General features: G+C 39.9%; 1 protein-coding gene across 7 annotated transcripts in view; it reads left to right on the top strand.

Annotated features, from left to right (window-relative positions):
- The window catches only part of MTA3 (metastasis associated 1 family member 3), a 167,460-nt gene that overhangs the window by 44,244 nt on the left and 102,385 nt on the right, over nt 1–20,831 (top strand). For all 7 annotated transcript variants that reach the window (XR_009694790.1, XM_061155520.1, XM_061155518.1 and 4 more), the window contains exon 4: nt 3,236–3,362. Coding sequence is in view for 6 of the 7 variants with exons in the window: in XM_061155520.1 (XP_061011503.1) it covers nt 3,236–3,362 (127 nt within the window). In the remaining variant the exon portion in view is untranslated. The remainder of the gene's footprint in view (nt 1–3,235; nt 3,363–20,831) is intronic.

Genomic DNA, 20,831 nt, shown 5'->3' with positions numbered 1-20,831 from the left:
AATGTGTTGCTGTTGGTGTGTGTTTTGCCAGTCAGTGTCCAAAAATTAAAGCCTCTGAGGCCACACCTGGGGCTTTCCTTCCTGTGAGAGAAGCCAGCCAGCCCTTCCTTGACTCTGAGCTCTCAATACTCTGGCTGTTCCCATAGACACATAGTCTGGTCTGGTCCAGGGAAGGCCGCAGAGCATCTGTGAGCCTCTGCAGGTGTGGACTCCAACAAACTGGAAAATTCTTAAAGAGATGGGAATACCAGACCATCTTACCTGCCTCCTGCAAAACCTGTATGCAGGTCAAGAAACAACAGTCAGAACCAGGCATGAACTAACAGACTGGTTCCAAACTGCAGCACGCCAGGCTTCCCTGTCTATCACCATCTCCCAGAGTTGGCTCAAATTCATGTCACCATCCATAGTGATTATGGAGCCCAAGAAAATACAGTCTGTCACTGTTTCCATTATTTCCACATCTGTTTGCCATGAAGTGATGAGACTGGATGCCATGATCTTCGTTTTTTGAATGTTGAGTTTTAAGCCAACTTTTTCAGTTTCCTCTTTCACTTTCTCAAGAGGTGCTTCAGTTCCTCTTTGCTTTCTGCCATAAGGATGGTGTGATCTGTATATCTGAGGTTATTCATATTTCTCCCAGTAATCTTGATCCAGCTTGTGCTTCATTCAGCCCAACATTTCTCATGATGTAATCCGCATATAACTTAAATAAGCAGGGTGACAATATATAGCCTTGACGTATTCCTTTCCCAATTTGAAACCAGTCCATTGTTCTATGTCCGGTTCTAACTGTTGATTCTTGACCTGCATACGGGTTTTGTAGGAGACAGGTAAGGTGGTCTGGTATTCCCATCTCTTTAGGAATTTTCCGTAGTTTATTGTGATCCACACAGTCAAAGACTTTAGCATAATCAATGAAGAGAAGTAGATGTTTTCCCTGGAATTCTCTTGCTTTTTCTATGATCCAACGGATTTGTGTATTACTAACACTAGACATCAGAAATGAAAAAAATTGTAAAGAAATTCATATTTATTTATGGGTTTTATAATCCATGCATTGATGATGAAGCAGCAGCAATATGATTCCTTATAGTAGTCTCCTGTGATTGTCGTTGCTTCACAGTAACCTAGCCCATACTTAGGGCAAATACACTGTTGGAAACATCGTTGCATTTTTTTTTAAAAAATCACTTACCTGTGATAATATGCTTATGAATAGTTTTTCCAAATACAAGAGAGAGGCATAAGTGTTAGTCACTCAGTCGTATCTGACTCTTTGTAGCCACTAGACTCCTCTGTCCATGGCAAGAATATTGGAGTGGGTAGCCGTTTCCTTCTCCAGGGAATCTTCTCGACCCAGGGATCCAACCTGGTTCTCCTGCATTGCAGGCAGATACTTTATAGTCTGAGCCACCAGGGAAGCCCCTGTGTAGTGAAATGAATGGTAATGTAATTCTTTGAAAGGAATGTTGTAAAATGCTAAGAAAACTAACGTAGTATTAGTATTTATTAAATATCACTCACCTCATGCCTGGGTAAGGTTAGACTAGTATCTGCATGTTTTATGAATTGATGACCGCTTTTATTAATTTTCTTGACATTTTTTAAAAAATTTTTAAAATTAATGAATTATTTTTGGCTAGTTCTTTGTTCCTATGAGAGGACTTTTTCTAGTTGCAGCAAGTGGGGATCACTGTAGTTGCGGTGCAAGGGCTTCCCATTGCGGTGGCTTCTCTTGTGGATCTCAGGCTCTAGGGCATGTGGGCTTCCTGGTTGCAGAGTGTGGGCTCTGGAGCTGTGACACTCAGGCTTAGTTCCCCTGTAGCATGTGAGATTTTCTTGGAGCAAGTGAACCTGTGTCTCCTGCATTGGCAGGCAGATTCTTTACTACTGAGCCACCAGGGAAGTCCTTCCTTGATGTTTCTAAGCTACAGGGTTCATCTGTAAATATTTTCAATTGTTGCAAACCTCCAGAAAATTTCCAGTATACTGTATTTAAGTCTAGATATAAGTGGACCCGTTAAGTTCAAACTCACATTGTTCAAAGGCGGACTTGGTTCAGTGAGTGCAAGTTTGGCCTTACTCTGTTTTCAGGGTTGATAGTTTACCGTTTAGTTCTAGGTTGAATGTCGTGTTTCCTCTTGGATGGCGTTGCTCTGTCTTCTTAGCATGCGGTATTGCTGTTCATCTGTGATTCCAACGCAGATTCTGGTTTCTTTGGTGTGCTTACACTTTGTTCCTGTAAATGGTGGTAGTCTTCTCATGCCATTACTTAAAAAAAAAGTTAAGTATGCTGGTAATTCCATCAGGACACTCATTCTTACTGGACACTTAGTAAGGGGAAATTTTCTTGAATCATTCTTTGATAAGTCTTTCCTCACCCCCACTCTCCCCTCCCTAGACCACTCCCCCTCCACACACACACACAAAAGACGTTAGAGTCTTCTTTATTGTTTCTTTTTGGAACTTTTATTAGTTGGATGTTGGACCACATGCATTCTTCTTTAATTTTTTAATCTTTTTGTTTTCAGTTGTCTTAATTTTGGGGAGATTTCATTAGTGTTGTCTTCTAATTCTTTTATTAGTTTTATTTGTGTTATCAAACTTGAAATGTGTTAACACTATTTGTTTTCTGATTATACTATTTTTAAATGGAGTATTCTGGGATACAATTATTGTGTTATAGATAGATTTTTGATGCTTTTCTCCTGCTTTTTTGATCTCACCCCACTTTTCCCTTCTTACAATACTTGGTAGCTTCAAGAACTGAGTCAGTACACGCTCTGTGCCACACTTCTCCACAGCATCCCTTTCTGTACACACATAGATTGTCACTTCCTCCTCTTGACTGTGTGTAGTTTATTTTTTTTAACATCTCTTTTCCATCTTCTAAAACTGTTGTTGTTGAAAATCTTCCATTGTTGCTTCATTTTTTATTGTCATTGAAATGTTAGTATATTTTCATTGCTATTTTGGTGTGATTTCTTGGGGGAAGAGGAGATACATAAGATATATGCATTGTTTCATCTGCCATCTTAAAATTGGAGTTCTTCCTTTGGGGTCTGGGTAACTAAATGTTATGGTTGTAATTCATATTACAAGCTAAATGTGTAAGTTTAAAATCAATTAGTTTGAACAAAATATTGAATTAAAGCCTGATTCAGTCTATCTTAATAACCAAAATAGATAATACAGTTTGTAATAATGCATTTTTTGAATTTTATTTGTGTAGAAGAAATTGAGGAAGAATCTGAAACAACAGTCGAGGCTGACTTGACCGATAAACAGAAACATCAGTTGAAACATAGGGAACTCTTTTTGTCGCGCCAATACGAATCTCTGCCCGCAACACATATCAGGTAAGAACTTTTTAGAAGTTGGTCTGATGTTCTCAGTAATACTATGACAGTTGAAAGAAACAAAATGAAAACAACCTTTTTGAAGCATTTTCCAAACTCGACAATCTTGCTCAAATCAGTTCACTTAGGGCTTCATTATGTAGTCTTATCTTGAAAATTTATAGTTTATATTAGCATTTTAAAGCCCTGCACATGTTATGCAGTCAAGTAACCATGTTGGCTTTGTTTTAATCCGGACTTTTCCAGTCGTTTAAGTTATCTATTAGCATCTTGCGGAACCGTGTCCATCAGACACCATTTTGGGAAGTGCTGGTCTTCTCCAGATTCCTAGAAAAAAGTAGAGTTACTAGGGTCCAAGAACTAGAACCCCAGATCTGCTTCCCAGACAAGTGTCTCTTGACCTTGTAGGATACAGTACCTTTTATTTATTTATTTATTTTGGAGGGCCTCTGGGATGAAAACTTTTTATTCTTTACTGCTGACTCACTTGCATCTGCTCTGTGCATTGATGGAATGAAAAGTGAATTCAGTCCCTGGTTTGTAGCTTGGGGAAAATGGTGGTGGTCTTTTTCATCTGGTGGTGGTAAGATTTAGGCATAGGTTAAGCTCTTTTTAAGTGCTGTCTGCACTAGGTGCATCTTAGAGGTATAACAAAATGTTTGAACTAAAAAAACAGGCAGTTACTGACCCTCAGTGTCAGGAAAGCTTCCGAAGGAGTTGGCATTTACTCAGCCTTGGAGAGATTGGGGGGCATCTTTGAGGTAAAAGGAAACAGGTGAGCATGGGTGTGGGCAGGGAGCAGCTTGTGTCTAGGGTGGTGGGTGTGGGGGGATGCAGTGTTTTTGTCCCCTCTTGTTAAAGAAGTTCCTTCAATTTTTGTTTTGTTCACAATCTTTGTTCTTTTATTCAACCCTTCACTAGTTATGATTGTCTTAAAAGCTGTTTATGTACGGAAATAAAATGTAATAACAATTTATTTTAAAAAATTGTCCCTTCCTCTTTAATCCTGAATGTCGATATTGTATCTGAGTCTGTCTTCTTTGGGCTCAAACACGTTTGCAGACTTCCTGAAACTCTGGGTTGGTCTTCATAACACTCCACAATCCCCCCGACCTTTGTGTATCTTGTACTTCTCTTTTCAGAAATGGACGCAGAGATCCTTCCTCTAAGACAGGAAATGTATGACAAAGATACTAGAGTCCCTTTTTTCCAAATCTTTTCAGAGATAGCTTGATCCTCCTCAATAGTTAACATCATATATAATTGCTTTTTTTTTAGTTTTTTTTAGGGAGCACTGTGCCTAGATTGGTGAGAGTTAGTATTAATATGTTCTGTGTGACTTAGGGTCCTTTGTTAGAAAAGATAATCAGGCCAGATAATGTGGGAACAGTCATTTAACCTAAAAATAGGGGTATTTCAAAAAATAGGAAAGTAAGTTACTTTTCGCTGAAAGAGATGAAACATGAACACATATTTTGTAATTTTCTTAAAGATACAGGTAACTAATAAATGCTGAAGAGCCATATGCATTTATCATTTAATTGGAAGAAACTAGAATATAAAGATTCATTTTAAGCTCAAGAAGTTATGTGGCCAGTCATAAGACTCTTGCCAGAATGAGAATCTGACAAATGGTTTTAAAAATGTATCCAAAACACGCAAGTATATTTTTAATTTACCCTCCTGATAGCTTGGAATCTGTTTATAAGAAATGTTGGTTTCCTTTAACAGATTGCTTGGAATGGAAAAACTAGTGAAGTATTCTTCATCTTTCACAAGGACTGAGAGAGTATATTGCAATGGAATTATCAAGACATGCCTTTGCTGAACATGGAAATTACATAGACTACATGATCATTCAGTCATGTTGAACACATTTTCTGAATATATTCTCAGTTAGGGAGCTCACTAACTGCTCGATTAAAAAAAACACAAGGTCCCCAGCTTGTAAACTTCAGTTTACCCTGTGCCAATTCTTTTGAATTATGAGGAAGAGATATAGACATTTGGGCATTTGTTTTCAGATTTTTTTTTTGTCCTCAGAGTTGAGAGGTTTTCTCACCTTTGGCTCTCATTTTCAAACAGCTGAATGAAATTAGGGGCAGTCTCTTGCCAAAGCATGACACCGTGCTAACCATCCCTCACGTTGATGTAGAACAAGTGCACTTTGGAGTGATCTTGACATTTTGCTAATGTTGATGTCATGCCCTATCTGTTGTGCTGTAACAGGAGAAAATTACTGAAGTCCCATTGTTCTTTGGCAGCAAAGAGGGGTAATTTTATGAATACTGGCTTTTTATTCTCAGAGACATTATCAAGTGCCCAGAATCTCCTTGTGCTGTATGGAACAGGGGAGCAAACCTGACTGAGGCATTCCTGAGGTCTTTTGTAGTTTTTGTGATCTATAATATTAACCAAATGCTACGAACTTCCAGAGTGGCAGGAAGAGACGGCTTTTCAGGAAGAGCCTTCCTTTTTATTTCATTGGAAGAGAATGAATAGGACCAGGACTGTTCTGGGTAGAGTTAGCGATTCACCTTTTGTTTGTGAGATAGGTGGGGTTGAACATGAGAATTCCTTTGGAACATTGTTTGGGGAGTAAAGGCGAGAGACAGCATGCTTCCTGCATAGTGCCTTAGGTCACTAATAATAGATTGTATGCTGCTTGGGTTATATAAAGCACTGTAAAATTTATTTTTATGCTAGCTAGACCCATCACAGTGTGTGTGATGTGTGTGTGTGTAAAATACTGTGTTTTTTCCAGTTTATGTACAGTTTCAGTTATATACAGCCCATGTTTATTGAACTTAGCTTTTAAAAATTGTAGTATTTATTGAGCCTTTATGATAAGTGTTATTCCATTTGCTTTACATGTATTTTATTTGATTTTCACGATGAGTTTGTAATGTGTGTATCAGAGACAGAAAGAAAGCTACATTTTAGTAGCTTGTTGGGTAGATAGGCTCTTTAATTTCCTATTTCTTTTTTCACATAATTTTTTTTTGTTTACTCAAGTTGAATGGTCAGAACTGAATTAAAAACTGAGTTAAGCATATAAACTATACTATCATACAGTGTTAGAGATATAAATAGTGACTGGGAACTAGCTACTTGATTGAGGGCCTAAGTTTGTGGATGTGTCTTACATTTGGTCCAATGTCACTTTTTCCTTACCTTGAAAGCACAAAGCTTGGTTTTTTAAAAGCTAATTACAGCATTGTACATGTAGTGATTAATACCACTTCCCTGCCTCTGGTGTAGCCAGTCAGTCATATTTAATTAGCGCCAATCCTTTCCTGCTTGCCAACCCTGGGATCTGGATCACAGCCTTTGAAGTCATGCTTCATTGTGTCTTAAAAGCATTTTGTTAGGTACCTGTTGATTATTGGCCCCAGCGTGTCCTGTCGTAAAGGCTTTTGGACTGGATGATTTCTCCAAGTCTTGTTATGAGCAGTGAGTAGTGACAGAGCAACCATTATATCCGTATTGTTAGACCTGGCCCTTGATCAGAGCATCACTGGTGAGGATCCTGCCTTCCTCATTGCTTAACCTTGACAAAATCCAGAGAAACTCTTATAGAACCTAAATTTAGTGTCAGTAGTAGGTCTTAAGGGCTTCCCTGGTGGCTCAGTTGTTAAAGAATCTGCCTGCTATGGAGGGAGACCTGGGTTTGATCACTGGGTTGGGAAGATCCCCTGGCGGAGGGCATGGTAACCCACTCCAGAATTCTTGCTTGGAGAATAGCCTGGGGGCTGAGGTCCATGGGGTCCCAAAGAGTCAGACACAGGCTCGACTTAGTGACTAAGCACAGGAGAACACAGTAGGTCTTAAAGATACAGGTGCACATAGTGTTGAAGCTGTCTCTTAATGACAGGGTGCTTCAGAGAAAACCTTACATTCTTTTCCTCTTAAACAATTTTTAGCTTGGGATTCCAAAATGTGATTATGGTCATCACCACCCCCACCATCATTGCCCCATAGAAGACTGGCTGTGGCCACAGTTTATAATGAACTTTTCTTGGTTCAAGCAACGCTATGTTGCTTCTGCATTCTCACCTCCAAAATAAGCTTTCTTAATTCTGTTAAAAAAGTATGTTTAGCAGCTGTTAAAAATCTTGGGTTTTATGTGTAATTTGTCTAGGTTCTTCACGTCAGACATCATCTTGGAGTGTAAGATTCTAGAAGCTCATTATCTCTTTTCTTTCTCCTGCTTGCTGTGGAACACAGTACCCAATAGTCAGTCAGACTTTGAAGTTTTCATAGTTCTCATTTAATTTTATTTTTGTCCTTTAAGGAAATAAAAGTCATCAACAGAATAATCTTCTCTCAAGTACTCCTAACCTTAAATGAAATTTTAGGTTGTGTGCCTTTCTCTGTTCGTGAAAATTAAAGATTTGATATATGGAATCACAGGTTGCTTAGGACTTTGAGGGAAAGTGAGATATTCAGAGTCAACATCGAGCTTTTACATGGAGGGCTAGGCTAAGGATAGGAAGTCTATTTTGTGTACATATTATTCGTCATCAAACAAAATGAATTTACAAGCCATATATAGCAACCATGAGAAAGGTGGAAATGGAAGAATTTCTAGCCAATAAGAGGTATTTGGGGGGTGGGATACTGAAGTTCTTGTCTTAACACCCAGTGTTGATGAGGGTAGGGAAACATAACTCTTAGATATTCAAGTGTTGTTATAGTCAGAGAAATAAAATTTTAATATGTGAATATCCTTTGACCTAGCAATTCTACTTTTTGATTTTATCTAACAGAGGCTCTTAGGAAAGGGTGTAGAAATATATATACTGATACGTTCATTGAAGAATTGTTTTGTGTATTGAATTTTAAAGATATTTGTTGCAAATAAATGAAATTTTCATTCCTAACTCTGAGTCTGCATTATAAATATAAATAGGAACTTGGTATTTGGTAGATTTCAGGATTATTTTACTATCAGAAAATGCAAGCAACTTTCATATTTATGCTTTTCTATATTTCTACCTGCTTTGAAATGAGAACATTTTAGGCATATAATGGAAGAAGTATTATTTAAAATTTTGTATATTAGATAGGGAAAATGCCAGTTTTGTGTTCATTTTAACTCCATGCCTTGCCTGACAACCTGGCTGGTTTTAATGAAGACAGAATAGGCAGGAATCTACTAAAAACTAAACTCTTCTTTATCCCCCCTCCCCCAGTAGTAGTAAAGTGGTAACATTAGCTACTGTTATATTAGCTACATTTGATAGCTGACCTATTTCTAATTTAGGGGTACATTTTCCAAATATGTTTTTTGCAAAATGCTGTTTCCTTCAAGAATTATTCTTTCAATTCATATTCCCATCACAGTACATTATGAATATGCCCATTTTGCTGTTTCTTGAAAAATAGTGCATATTAAAATTGAATATTACTACATATTAAAATTGTAAAATAAACTTATTGTTTATTTTATGATAATGGAAGAATTATAATTTACTGTTGAAATGGGGGGAAAAAAAACATGAAAAAAGGTGCAGACACAAACCCCTGTAATCTGTCCACCCAGCAGCACTGACATTTTGGTGTATCTCCAATGTGTTTTTCTTTTCTTATCTTGTGCGCATTCTTTGGGTTTGGACTGTGCATTGTTGGGAGTTTACTGGGTATGGCAGAGGAGCTACACTCCCCAAGTGCAGCTTCCTCCCTTGTTAAGTGGTGTTTATTCTTCAGTGCTGCTATTGTCATCCTTTCTCTTTCTAGGTTGGTTTGTTTTTAAATATGTGAGAAATATGGTTGGAAAATGAATGATGGAACAGTAGGAGGAGAGGGGGAGGACAGTTAAATAAAGGCTGGAAAAATTCCATTCTTGAGACATTAACAGACATGCCTGATAGGTTTGATACATCTGAAGTAGCAGAAGGAGAGTAACAATACTTCGGGCAACTGCCTGGCTGTCCAGTGGTTAGGACTTGCTGCTTTCACTGCTATGAGTGTGCCCTGCACCCCCCCACTCCACAAAAAAAAGAATACTTTGTCCTTCAGAAAGACTGTGCTCATTCAGAAACCAATCCAAATGTTACTCTCTTGGACTGGGCAAAGATTTCTCAGGATCATGAAGATATTCTTCTGTTTTCTTGAAGTTTTACTGGTCCACCTTTTATATTTAGGTCTGTTTTATGTATATGGTGTGAATAGAGGTCAGTTAAATGCTAAGTTTTAAAAGATATGATTTACAATATCATCAAGCAGTATCAAACACCTAGGAATAAATTATAAGAAGGATGTCTTTAAAGAAAAGGGAGATGTGTAAAAATTCCACATAGAAACTATGGAGTATTGCTAAAGGAATTAAATTAAAGACTTAGTAAAGTAAACGTGTAACAATATGTCTGTTTTTCCCAAATTGATCCAAAGATTCAGTGTAATTCCAAAGAAAAACTCAGCAGGGTCCCGTGTGTGTGTGTGTGTGTGTGTGTGTGTGTGTGTGTGTGTGTGTGTGCAAAATCTGTGGTAATGGAAAGGACCAAGAATGTTTCAGAGCATGGTTTGTATTCTTCTGGGTATCCCCCCATACACATTCAGGAGGGGCCTTGTGAGATCAAAACTATTTTCATATCAACAGTAGGTGTTACTTACCTTTTCCCTGTATTGATTTTGCCAAAACAAAATCATGTGCAAAAGCAATGGTGGGTCAACTGCTGGCACCAAGCCAGCTGGAATCAAGTCATTGTCACCAAACTGGACTGTAGTTACCACTGTATTGTATGTATTTGCAATTAAAAAGTAAAGGGAAAAAGAGGCAAATTGCACTTAAGAATGTCCTTTGCAAAATAGTACAGTTTTTCAATTTTAATAAATCTCAAATGCCTTTTAAAAAAAAATTGAAGAAAAATTCACACAACATATTAACTATTGTATGGTGTACAGGGTACATTTCATTGGCATTCAGGGTACTGATGATGTTGTGCAACCCACCACCTCTCCCTATTTCAGGAGATTACACATCTCCGTTTTACGATGTATCCGTCAAATCACTGTGCTCTACCCTTAAACTTGTATGTCAATTATACCTCCATAAAACTGGAAGGAGCAAAAAGAGGTCACACATCTTTTTAGCCTTCCATGTACTGAAATGAGAAGTATGCATGAATCACTTTGGTTGTATGCGCAAGCGTGATGGTTATCTTGAGAAAAAACTCATGGTCTTGTTTGAAATATGAGCTGCACTATTAAATAGCTACCTTTATCATGGAACACCATGTTTGCCTGAAAAAGCCACTGAGAGATAAACTATGTTTTTTTTAAGACACGACCATATGGTGGATGTTTTTTGAAAATGAAGTAAACTAGTCACTCATGTGAAAACTTAGTTGTCTGTTAAGCCAGACATTGAAGAAATTTGTAAAACTGTAAAATAGTACCACTGTTTTCATTAATTTTGGAGGGGAAAATATAGTAGTTATTAATAGCAAATATTTGCTAATGTGTAATGTTTATTTTTATTTTAAATTAGTTGATGTTAAATTTTAAATTTTAATATCTATCTAAGGTAAATATTGATAGATATAACCCACAAGACAGAAGTTCTTTCAGGTCCTCAATAATTTTTAGAAGCATAAGAGATCTAAAAGTTTGAGAATCATGATAAAGTCAGTCTTTAAGAATAATAATGTTAGAGGCTTATATCATTTGATATTAAGACACTTGTATAGCTACGGTAATTAATGTAGGGTAGTATGGGTAAGTGGATTGTGAAATAAACCAGTGTGGTAGAATAGAAAAGCCAGAACAGACTTGCATATATAGCACAAGTTGATAATTTGATGAAAGCTCCATTGCAATGTGGGCTTTCCTGGTGGCTCAAGGGTAAAGAATCCACCTGCAATGCAGGAGACCTAGATTTGATCCCTGAGTTGGGAAGATCCTTTGGAGAAGGAAATGGCCGCCACCCAATCCAGTATTCTTTACTGGAGAATTTCATGGACAGAGGAACCTATCAGGCTACAGTCAGTCCATGGGATTGTGAAGATTCAGACATGACTGAGTGACTGCCACACATACACACCTGGAGTTCCATTAATTACAATTCTTATGGAGTAGTGATATTCTAATTATACTGTTCCTTCTTCATATACTAGTTGGAAGGCTTCTGTGGTTTTTAGTTATGACTCTTAATTTTAGTTTTATGTTTTAGTGTGTAACTAAAACTTTTATATTTTAGTGTATAACAACAGCAGAGGCTATCAACTTTATCAGACTCAATCTCTGTTTTACATATTTCTTTAAACTTCGTATGCTATTGTGGAATGAAATTCATAGATTATTACTACACATGTGGTACATTACTACATAGATTATTACTACACATGTGGTATTACTACTTGGAATTGAATTTTGGATTAAAGATGACTAACCCCATTGTCCTCAAACATCTATTGTCATTGAAAGTAGTTTATATCACATAGGTTCTCCACACCCTGCATATTACCCAAATTTCCCTTTGTTAAAAGCTTAAAATTCTCTTACCCATTGTTTTCTGCAGTTTCAGTGATGACCTTGGTGGTGAGGTGGTGGTGGTGGTGGTTTGGTCGCTAAGTCGTGTCTGACTATTGCAACCCCATGGAGCCTGCCAGGCTCCTCTGTCCATGGGATTCTCCAGGCAAGAATACTGGAGTGGGTTGCCATTCCCTTCTCCAGGGGATCTTCCCAACCCAGGAATCGAACCCAGGTCTCCTTCAATGCATGCAGGTTCTTTACCGATTGAGCTATGAGGGAATCCCTGATGGTGAGGTAGATGATTTTAATTGGAAGACAACTGTCTTTGTAGCTGAGCTTTTTTCCCCTAATATTTTATATCTTTCTCTTTGCCAGTGGTTTTGGCCTTTTTTAAAAAATTTAGTACAGGCTTTGTTTTATTACTGTTTTTTTCTTGCGATAACACTGGCACCTAACATATAAGTTTCCTGTGTACAACATTATATTTCTTCGTCACTAGCACTGCAGTGTGCTCACCACTGGAGTTTAGTTTCTGTTACCAGACAGCTGATGCCCTTTACCCATTTCAGCCTCCCCAGGCCCCTTTCCCTCTGGTAACCACTCTTCTTTACTCTGTATCTCTGTGTTTGGTTTGTTCCTTTATTTTGCTTTTTGTTCATCTGTTTGATTCCACATATGAGTGAAATCTTAGAGTATATGTCTTTCTCCAATTTATTTCACTTTCACAGTACCTTCAAAGTCCATCCATGTTATGGCAAATGGCAAGATTTCATCTTTTTTTATGGCTGATTGGGCTTCCCATGTAGATCAGTTGATAAAGAATCTGCCTGCAATGCTAGAGACCTGGGTTCTATTCCTGGGTCAGGAAGATCCCCTGGAGAAGGAAATGGCAGCCCACTCCAGTATTCTTGCCTGGAGAATCCCATGGATAGAGGAGGCTGGAGGGCCACAGTCCATAGGGTCTCAAGAGTTGGACATGACTTAGCACTATCTTTCTTTCTTATGGCTGATTAATATTCTATTGCATATATATCGTACATTTTTATCCATTCATTTGGTGATGAGCACTTCAGGTGTTTCCATCTTTTGGCTATTATAGATAATCCTGCAGTGAACAAGGAGTGGGGAATACACACATTTTCAAATTAGTGTTTTTATAGTCTGTGGATGAATTCCCAGAAGTGGAATAGCTTGATAACATAATAATTCTATTGTTAATCTTTGAGGAATCAACATACTATTGGGTTGGCCAAAAAGTTCTTTGAGGGTTTTCCATAGCATCTTATGGATGAGTGAAGTTTTTGGCCAACCCAAGATGGTAAAGAATCTGCCTGCAATGCAGGAGATCTGGGTTTGATCCCTGGGTCTGGAAGATCCTCTGAAGAAGGGAATGGCTACCCACTCCAGTATTTCTGCCTGAAATTTCATGGACAGAGTAGCCTGGCGGGCTATAGTCAGCCCATAGGGTTGCAAAGAGTCGAATGTGACTGAGCAATTAACAGTTAACAGTTAATATTTTCCAGAGCGGCTGCACAAGTTCCCATGAACAGTGTATGAGGGTTCCCTTTTCTCCACATTCTTGTCAACACTTGTTATTTTTTGCCTTTTTGATAATAGTAATTGTAGCTCTAGCATGTGTGAGGTGATATCTCATTGTGGTTTTGATTTATATTTGCCTAGTAATTAGTGATGTTGAATATCTTTGCATGTGCCTGTTGGCCATCTTTATGTCTTCTTTTGAGATTCATCTCCTCTGCCTGGTTTGTAATCAAATTATTAAGTTTTTTTTGTTTTGTTTTGTTTTTGTGTTAGATCTCCCAGATTGATTGTCTCCTGTTTTTGTTTTTTTAAAAACTTGCTTATTTGTTTTTGGTTTTGAGCTAGATCTTTGAATTTTATCTTCTATCTGGTAATGTTTTAATTTTGGAACCATATTTTTAAAATTTCTCAACCTTTTGTCTTCTGCATATTCCTTTTCAATACATCCTATTTTTGTTTTATGAATGTACTATCCTCACAAATGTTTTTAAGCATTCTGATTGTATCTTCAAATTTCTCTTTGTTGTGTAAGTCACCCCTGTTTCCTCTAGTTTCAGGTGTTTTAAAAAAGTTTTTTGTATTTATCTTTTGTTCTGTAATCTTTTTGCAAATATTAGGTGATTCATAGCGGTCTATACTTTTTTAAAACTAAGGGAATAGTGAGGCTAAACAGGAGCGACATTTATATGGACAGACTCCTGGTAGACTTCTTTCTATTAGCATATATAATGGACTTTTCCAGGTTCTGTTCTTAAGACTGGAATTTTCCTTTCTGGTCTCTTTTTTTTTGTAAAAGCCCACGGTATTTCCTGGCAGTCTTGATGCTGAAAACTTGGCCTCTGTGTACTGGTGCCAAGTTGAATGTTGGAGACAGAGTTTTGGGTAAGATAGAAAAGAATAGCCTTATTGTTTGGCGAGGTAAAGTGGGGACACAGGGGACTCCTGCCTTCGAAAACTGTGTCCCATCCTGGAAGGATTTGATGAGGGGTTTTATGGCAATAGTTCAAGGATGGGATTGCTGACAAGATTAGGGTGTGGAGCAGAGCCTAGGTTTAGTTCAGTTCAGTCACTCAGTGGTGCCCGACTCTTTGCGACCCCATGAATCGTAGCACGCCAGGCCTCCCTGTCCATCACCAACTCCCGGAGTTTACTCAAACTCATGCCCATTGAGTCGGTGATACCATCCAGCCATCTCATCCTCTGTCACCCCCTTCTCCTCCTGCCCCCAGTCCCTCCCAGCATCAGGGTCTTTTCCAATGAGTCAACTCTTCACATGAGGCGGCCAAAGTACTGGAGTTTCAGCTTCAGCATCAGTCCTTCCAATGAACACCCAGGACTGATCTCCTTTAGGATGGACTGGTTGGATCTCCTTGCAGTCCAAGGGACTCTCAAGAGTCTTCTCCAACACCATAGTTCAAAAGCATCAATTTTTCGGCGCTCAGCTTTCTTCACAGTCCAACTCTCACATCCATACATGAGCACTGGAAAAACCATAGCCTTGACCAGATGGACTTTGTTGGCAAAGTAATGTCTCTGCTTTTTAATATGCTATCTAGGTTGGTCATAACTTTCCTTGCAAGGAGTAAGCATCTTTTAATTTCGTGGCTGCAGTCACCATCTGCAGTGATTTTGGAGCCCCCCAAAATAAAGTCAGCCACTGTCTCCCCATCTATTTCCCATGAAGTGATGGGACCAGATGCCATGATCTTAGTTTTCTGAATTTGGAGCTTTAAGCCAACTTTTTCACTCTCCTCTTTCACTTTGATCAAGAGGCTTTTTTAGTTCATCTTCACTTTCTGCCATAAGGGTGGTGTCATCTGCATATCTGAGGTTATTAATATTTCTCCCGGCAGTCTTGATTCCAGCTTGTGCTTCTTCCAGCCCAGCGTTTCTCATGATGTACTCTGCATATAAGTTAAATAAGCAGGGTGACAGTATACAGCCTTGATGTACTCCTTTTCTTATTTGGAACCAGTCTGTTGTTCCATGTCCAGTAGTAACTGTTGCTTCCTGACCTGCATACAGGTTTCTCAAGAGGCAGGTCAGGTGGTCTGGTATTCCCATCTCTTTCAGAATTTTCCACAGTTTATTGTGATCCACACAGTCAAAGGCTTTCGCGTAGTCAATAAAGCAGAAATAGATTTTTTTCTGGAACTCTCTTGCTTTTTCAGTGATCCAGCGGACACTGGCAATTTGATCTCTGGTTCCTCTGCCTTTTCTAAAACCAGCTTGAACATCTGGAAGTTCATGGTTCACGTATTGCTGAAGCCTGGCTTGGAGAATTTTGAGCATTACTTTACTAGTGTGTGAGATGAGTGCAATTGTGCGGTAGTTTGTGCATTCTTTGGCATTGCCTTTCTTAGGGATTGGAATGAAAACTGACCTTTTCCAGTCGTGTGGCCACTGCTGAGTTTTCCAAATTTGCTGGCATATTGAGTGAGCACTTTAACAGCATCATCCTTCAGGACTTGAAATAACTCAACTGGAATTCCATGACATCCACTAGCTTTGTTCGTAGTGATGCTTTCTAAGGCCCACTTGACTTCACATTCTAGGATGTCTGGCTCTAGGTCAGTGATCACACCATTGTGATTATCTTGGTCGTGAAGATCTTTTTTGTTCTTCTGTGTATGCTTGCCACCTCTTCTTAATATCCTCTGCTTCTGTTAGGTCCATACCATTTCGGTCCTTTATCGAACCCATCTTTGCCTGAAATGTTCCCTTGATATCTCTAATTTTCTTGAAGAGATCTCTAGTCTTTCCCATTCTGTTGTTTTCCTCTATTTCTTTGCATTGATCGCTGAGGAAGGCTTTCTTATCTCTCTTGGCTATTCTTTGGAACTCTGCATTCAAATGGGAATATCTTTCCTTTTCTCCTTTGCTTTTCGCTTCTCTTCTTTTCACAGCTGTTTGTAAGGCCTCCTCAGACAACCATTTTGCCTTTTTGCATTTCTTTTCCTTGGGGATGGTCTTGATCCCTGTCTCCTGTACAATGTCACAAACCTCCGTCCATAGTTCATCAGGTCTCTGTCTATCAGATCTCGTCCCTTAAATCTATTTCTCACTTCCACTGTATAGTCATAAGGGATTTGATTCAGGTCATATCTGAATGGCCTAGTGGTTTTCCCTACTTTCTTCAGTTTAAGTCTGAATTTGGCAATAAGGAGTTCATGATCTGAGCCACAGTCAGCTCCTGGTCTTGTTTTTGCTGACTGTATAGAGCTTCTCCATCTTTGCCTGCAAAGAATATAGTCAATCTGATTTTGGTGTTGACCATCTGGTGATGTCCATGTGTAGAGTCTTCTCTTGTGTTGTTGGAAGAGGGTGTTTGCTATGACCAGTGCGTTCTTTTGGCAAAACTCTATTAGCCTTTGCCCTGCTTCATTCCGTACTCCAAGGCCAAGTTTGCCTGTTACTCCAGGTGACTTCCTACTTTTGCATTCCAGTCCCCTATAATGAAAAGGACATCTTTTTTGGGTGTTAGTTCTAAAAGGTCTTGTAGGTCTTTATAGAACCGTTCAACTTCAGCTTCTTCAGCATTACTGGTTTGGGGCAGAGCCTACATTCCTTTAATGTGGTCTCAGGTAGTCTCTTGATGATCTGCTCTGATTTCCTTTAATCTGGTCTCAGATGGTCTGGGGCTTCCCAGGTAGTAAAGAACCTGCCTGCCTGTGCAGGAGACACAGTTTCTATCCCTGGGTTGGAAAGATCCCCTGGAGGAGGGCCAGGGTCGCAAAGAGCTGCATGTGACTGAAGCAACTTAGCAGACAGATGGTCTACTCTGGAATGAAGAATGCGGGCATTTTCCATTTTGGGGGTTTTAGTTCTGTAAAGAGCTCAAAAGTGATTTGTTACAAATATCATTTGAGGTGGAACCAGGACCCTGCCCCAAGACTGTGCTGTTGTTTCTTGTCTGTGCCTCCCTTGTCTGTATATACCCTTCCTTCACTGATTAGCAACTGTTTGAATCTGCCCTTTGGAACTCAGGGAAGGTCAAGGAGGCTGCAGTCTGTTCCTACAAACAAGCAACAGGGGACTCGGAGGCTTCCGTGCCCAGGAGCTCTGCAGAGTCCTGCTTTGTCCTACTGTCCAGTCCAAGTACTAACTAGGTTCAGCCCTGTTTAGCTTCTGAGATCAGATGAGATTGGGTGTGTTTTGGGTAATATGTTCTTAGATAAGACTAGAATTTCTTCAAGGGCTCTGCTGGGTAGATCAGTTTCATTTCCCCTAGCATCAGGTCACTGTGCATGTTTTGAACCTTGTCTCAATTGTTGTTTGTTGTCTGAGTGTATTAAGTAAAATTATCAATGCTGTGTTTAACAGTAATAATGTTAAGTGGGCATTTGTGCCTTATTATAATCTTAGTGAAAATATCTCTAGTGTTTTCCTATTAAATAAAATGCTCATCCTGGGCTTTGGTTTGCTGTGCTCAGTCTGTCTTACCTGTCTGTCTTCAAGAATTTTTTGACATCTTTCATGTGCTGATGACCTTCTCATTGTACTGATTTTAGGTTCTTTTGTTTCTAATGGTCTTGCTATTGTTTTAAAGGCATCTGAGAAAAAAGGAGATCGCCCCTGGGCTTTGCCTGTCATTAGTTCATTATTATTGTGAGACTCCAAGTAAAAATACTTTGCAATATTGGAGTTTATATCCTCGTTTGTCTCTGTGAAAGTAGTTATGAAATTGTTTTGAAAATGTTTTTGTGATTCTAAGTTATTCAACATTAAAAAAAAATGTTTTCATCCATTCCAAGAGGTTTAATCTGAAAATCTTTTTGGTTCTTGCTTTACCTTGAGTTGGACTTCCATGGTGGCTCAGAGGTTAAAGCGTCTGCCTGCATCTGCCTGCAGTGCGGGAGACCTGGTTTCGATCCCTGGGTTGGGAAGATCCCCTGGAGAAGGAAATGGCAACCCACTCCAGTATTCTTGCCTGGAGAATCCCACGAACGGAAGAGCCTGGTGGACTACACACCATGGGGTCGCGAAGAGACTGAGCAACTTCACGTTGCTTCACTTACCTTGAGTAGTCAATTTTTGAAGGTAGACTTTTTCTCTAGTTGGTCATACATATCAGAAATTAATAAATGAACAGAGAACAGTTAGCTATATGAAGAATCTTTTTAGAAATAAAATATGGGGACTTCCCTGGTGGTCCAGTGGTTAGGACTCTGTGCTTTTCCTACAGAAGGTGTAAGTTTGATCCCTGATCAGAAAACTCAGATCTGTCATGTGGTGTGGCCAAAAGACAAACAAAAACAAACAAACAAAAGTGTTCCAAAGACTGTAAAACTACAGTTAGTAGTGTTACCAAACAAAGTTTGTGTACCCCAAATAGTGGGGTCAGATAAAGGTTCCAGTTTGGAGCAGTGAAAGGTTTATTGTAGGGCCAAGAAAGGATAACGAGCGTGGCTCATGCTCAAAAACCCTTAACTTCCCAGTGGATTGTGGGGAGTTTTACAGCAAAATTTGGAGTGAGGGCTGCAGGGCATGCAGTGGTTTTCTTCCAAGTGGTTGATGGTGAGGTACCACAGCAGTGCTCCAAGAATCTTGCACTCCGCCCAAAATTGCCATCCTCCATATGGGTGTGGGGGGGCCTTGGTTCCTACAAAAGAACTAAAAAATACTCAAAAATATTATTCTGTGTATTCCTTGAGGTGGAATCTGGATCCAGGGTTGCACTATTGTTTCTTGACTGCTCCTCTTCTGATTGTGCATTTCCTCCCTTCCCTGATTAGCTACTATGTGGATGTGTCCTTTAGGATTCAGGGAACCTCAGGGAAACTGAGCCATGCTTGGTTTCAGTAGGTGGACGTTGACGGGAATAGTTTGCCATAGTGAATTTACGAATTACTGAGATTGGGCATAGTACCCAATTTGGATTAATGCTTGGACTAACCTGGGATCCAAAAGCAGTGAATTTGTTGTCAGGATTAAGGAAAAGTGATTTGGCCCCTCATTTATAAACTTGAACATTTTGAGGGGAAGGGATACATAATGTATATAGTTCAGAAATAAAAGTGTGGGATAAATAATAAACTGTTCCTCTCCTATGCAGTCCCCAGCTCATTAATGTTCCTAGAATCTTATGTTTATTTCTAGAAACAATGTGTATAGAAGCAATAAGATGTGTGTGTTAGTGTCTTTAAGTAAATAGTGAAATAAATTATGACATTGTTATGTTGTACTTGTCAAATCATAAAGATGTACCCTATTGCTTTTCAAAGGTTGTGCTCTGCCTCCTTCCCTCCTGTTTCATGCTCCTTTCCTCAGCCCCATCCGGGCCCACAGTGTTGCCTCTACAATCTTCTGGAGGGACAACCAGAAAATAACTGGCCTTGGGAGGGAAATACTGTATAATATCCAACCCCATAATCCTACCCATCACTGGTCACACTGGAGATCTTGGGGATCCCCAACTCCAGTCCGGGGGTCCCAGGAGGTCAACCTGCCTTGACCTGCCTAGGGATCTTGTCCTCAAAAGGTTGTCACGCCTCAACCTGCTCGGGGATCCGCCAGTCCCAGGGGTCCCAGGAGATTGTCATGCCTCGACCTGCCCAGGGACCCAATTCTCGGGATGGCTGTCACGCCTCGACCTGCCCGGGAATTCAATCTCTAGGAGGCTGTCATGCCTCAGCCTGCCTGGAGATCTGCACCCTGACCTGGGGATGCCTGGCTCTCAGGTTGCAACAGTACTGGGTAGGATAAGCTTCAGAAAGACTTCACCCCTAAGGAAGTCTACCCATGGAAATAGAAGGAAGCCTATTACTTGTGGGACTGTGCCCAGTCTCAGCAGTAACTCAGGGGCCCAACGAGAACCCCATTGCCTTTCTGGAAAGGCTAAAAGAGGCCCTCCAAAAGTCTACCAATCTGGACTTAGACTCTTATGAGGGACAGGTGATTTTCCTGTCCCAGTGTGCGTCAGATATCAGAATTAAGTTGTAACAGCTACAGCAGCAGGACCCTGCTGCCTCTTTGGGTGAGATGATCCAGACAGCCACCAATACTTTTTATAACAGAGAACAGGAGACGGAGGCCAAGGCCCAGGAGAGGGAGAGAAGGAAAGAGGCAAGGCATGCCCAGATGCTGGCCACCCTTCAGGGAAGCCCTGTGGCAAACCCCAAGTCCTTGAAGGACAAGGCACAAGGCAAATGCCTAATCTGTAGACAGGCGGGGCATTGGGCCAAAGAGTGTCCAAACTGTGATAAGTCTCCTAAAACATGGCTTGCTACAAATGCCATCAACTGGGACACTGGGTGGCACTGTGCCCTCAGGACCCAAGAGCCTCAAGGTCAGGCGCCAAGCCTTCCCACACGATGGTTCAACAGGACTGAAGTGGCCTGCTCCAGCCAGCCCGCCTGTCACAGATAATCATCATGGGGCTGGAGCCAAGGGTGCAACTGGATGTGGGAGAAACCTTGGACCACTGGAGAAAACCCCGAGAGAGATTGTTGGAAG

This window comes from Dama dama, chromosome 11 (genome assembly GCF_033118175.1).
Source record: "Dama dama isolate Ldn47 chromosome 11, ASM3311817v1, whole genome shotgun sequence".
Taxonomy (NCBI): domain Eukaryota; kingdom Metazoa; phylum Chordata; class Mammalia; order Artiodactyla; family Cervidae; genus Dama; species Dama dama.
This window is presented reverse-complemented; position numbering and strand designations above follow the sequence as displayed.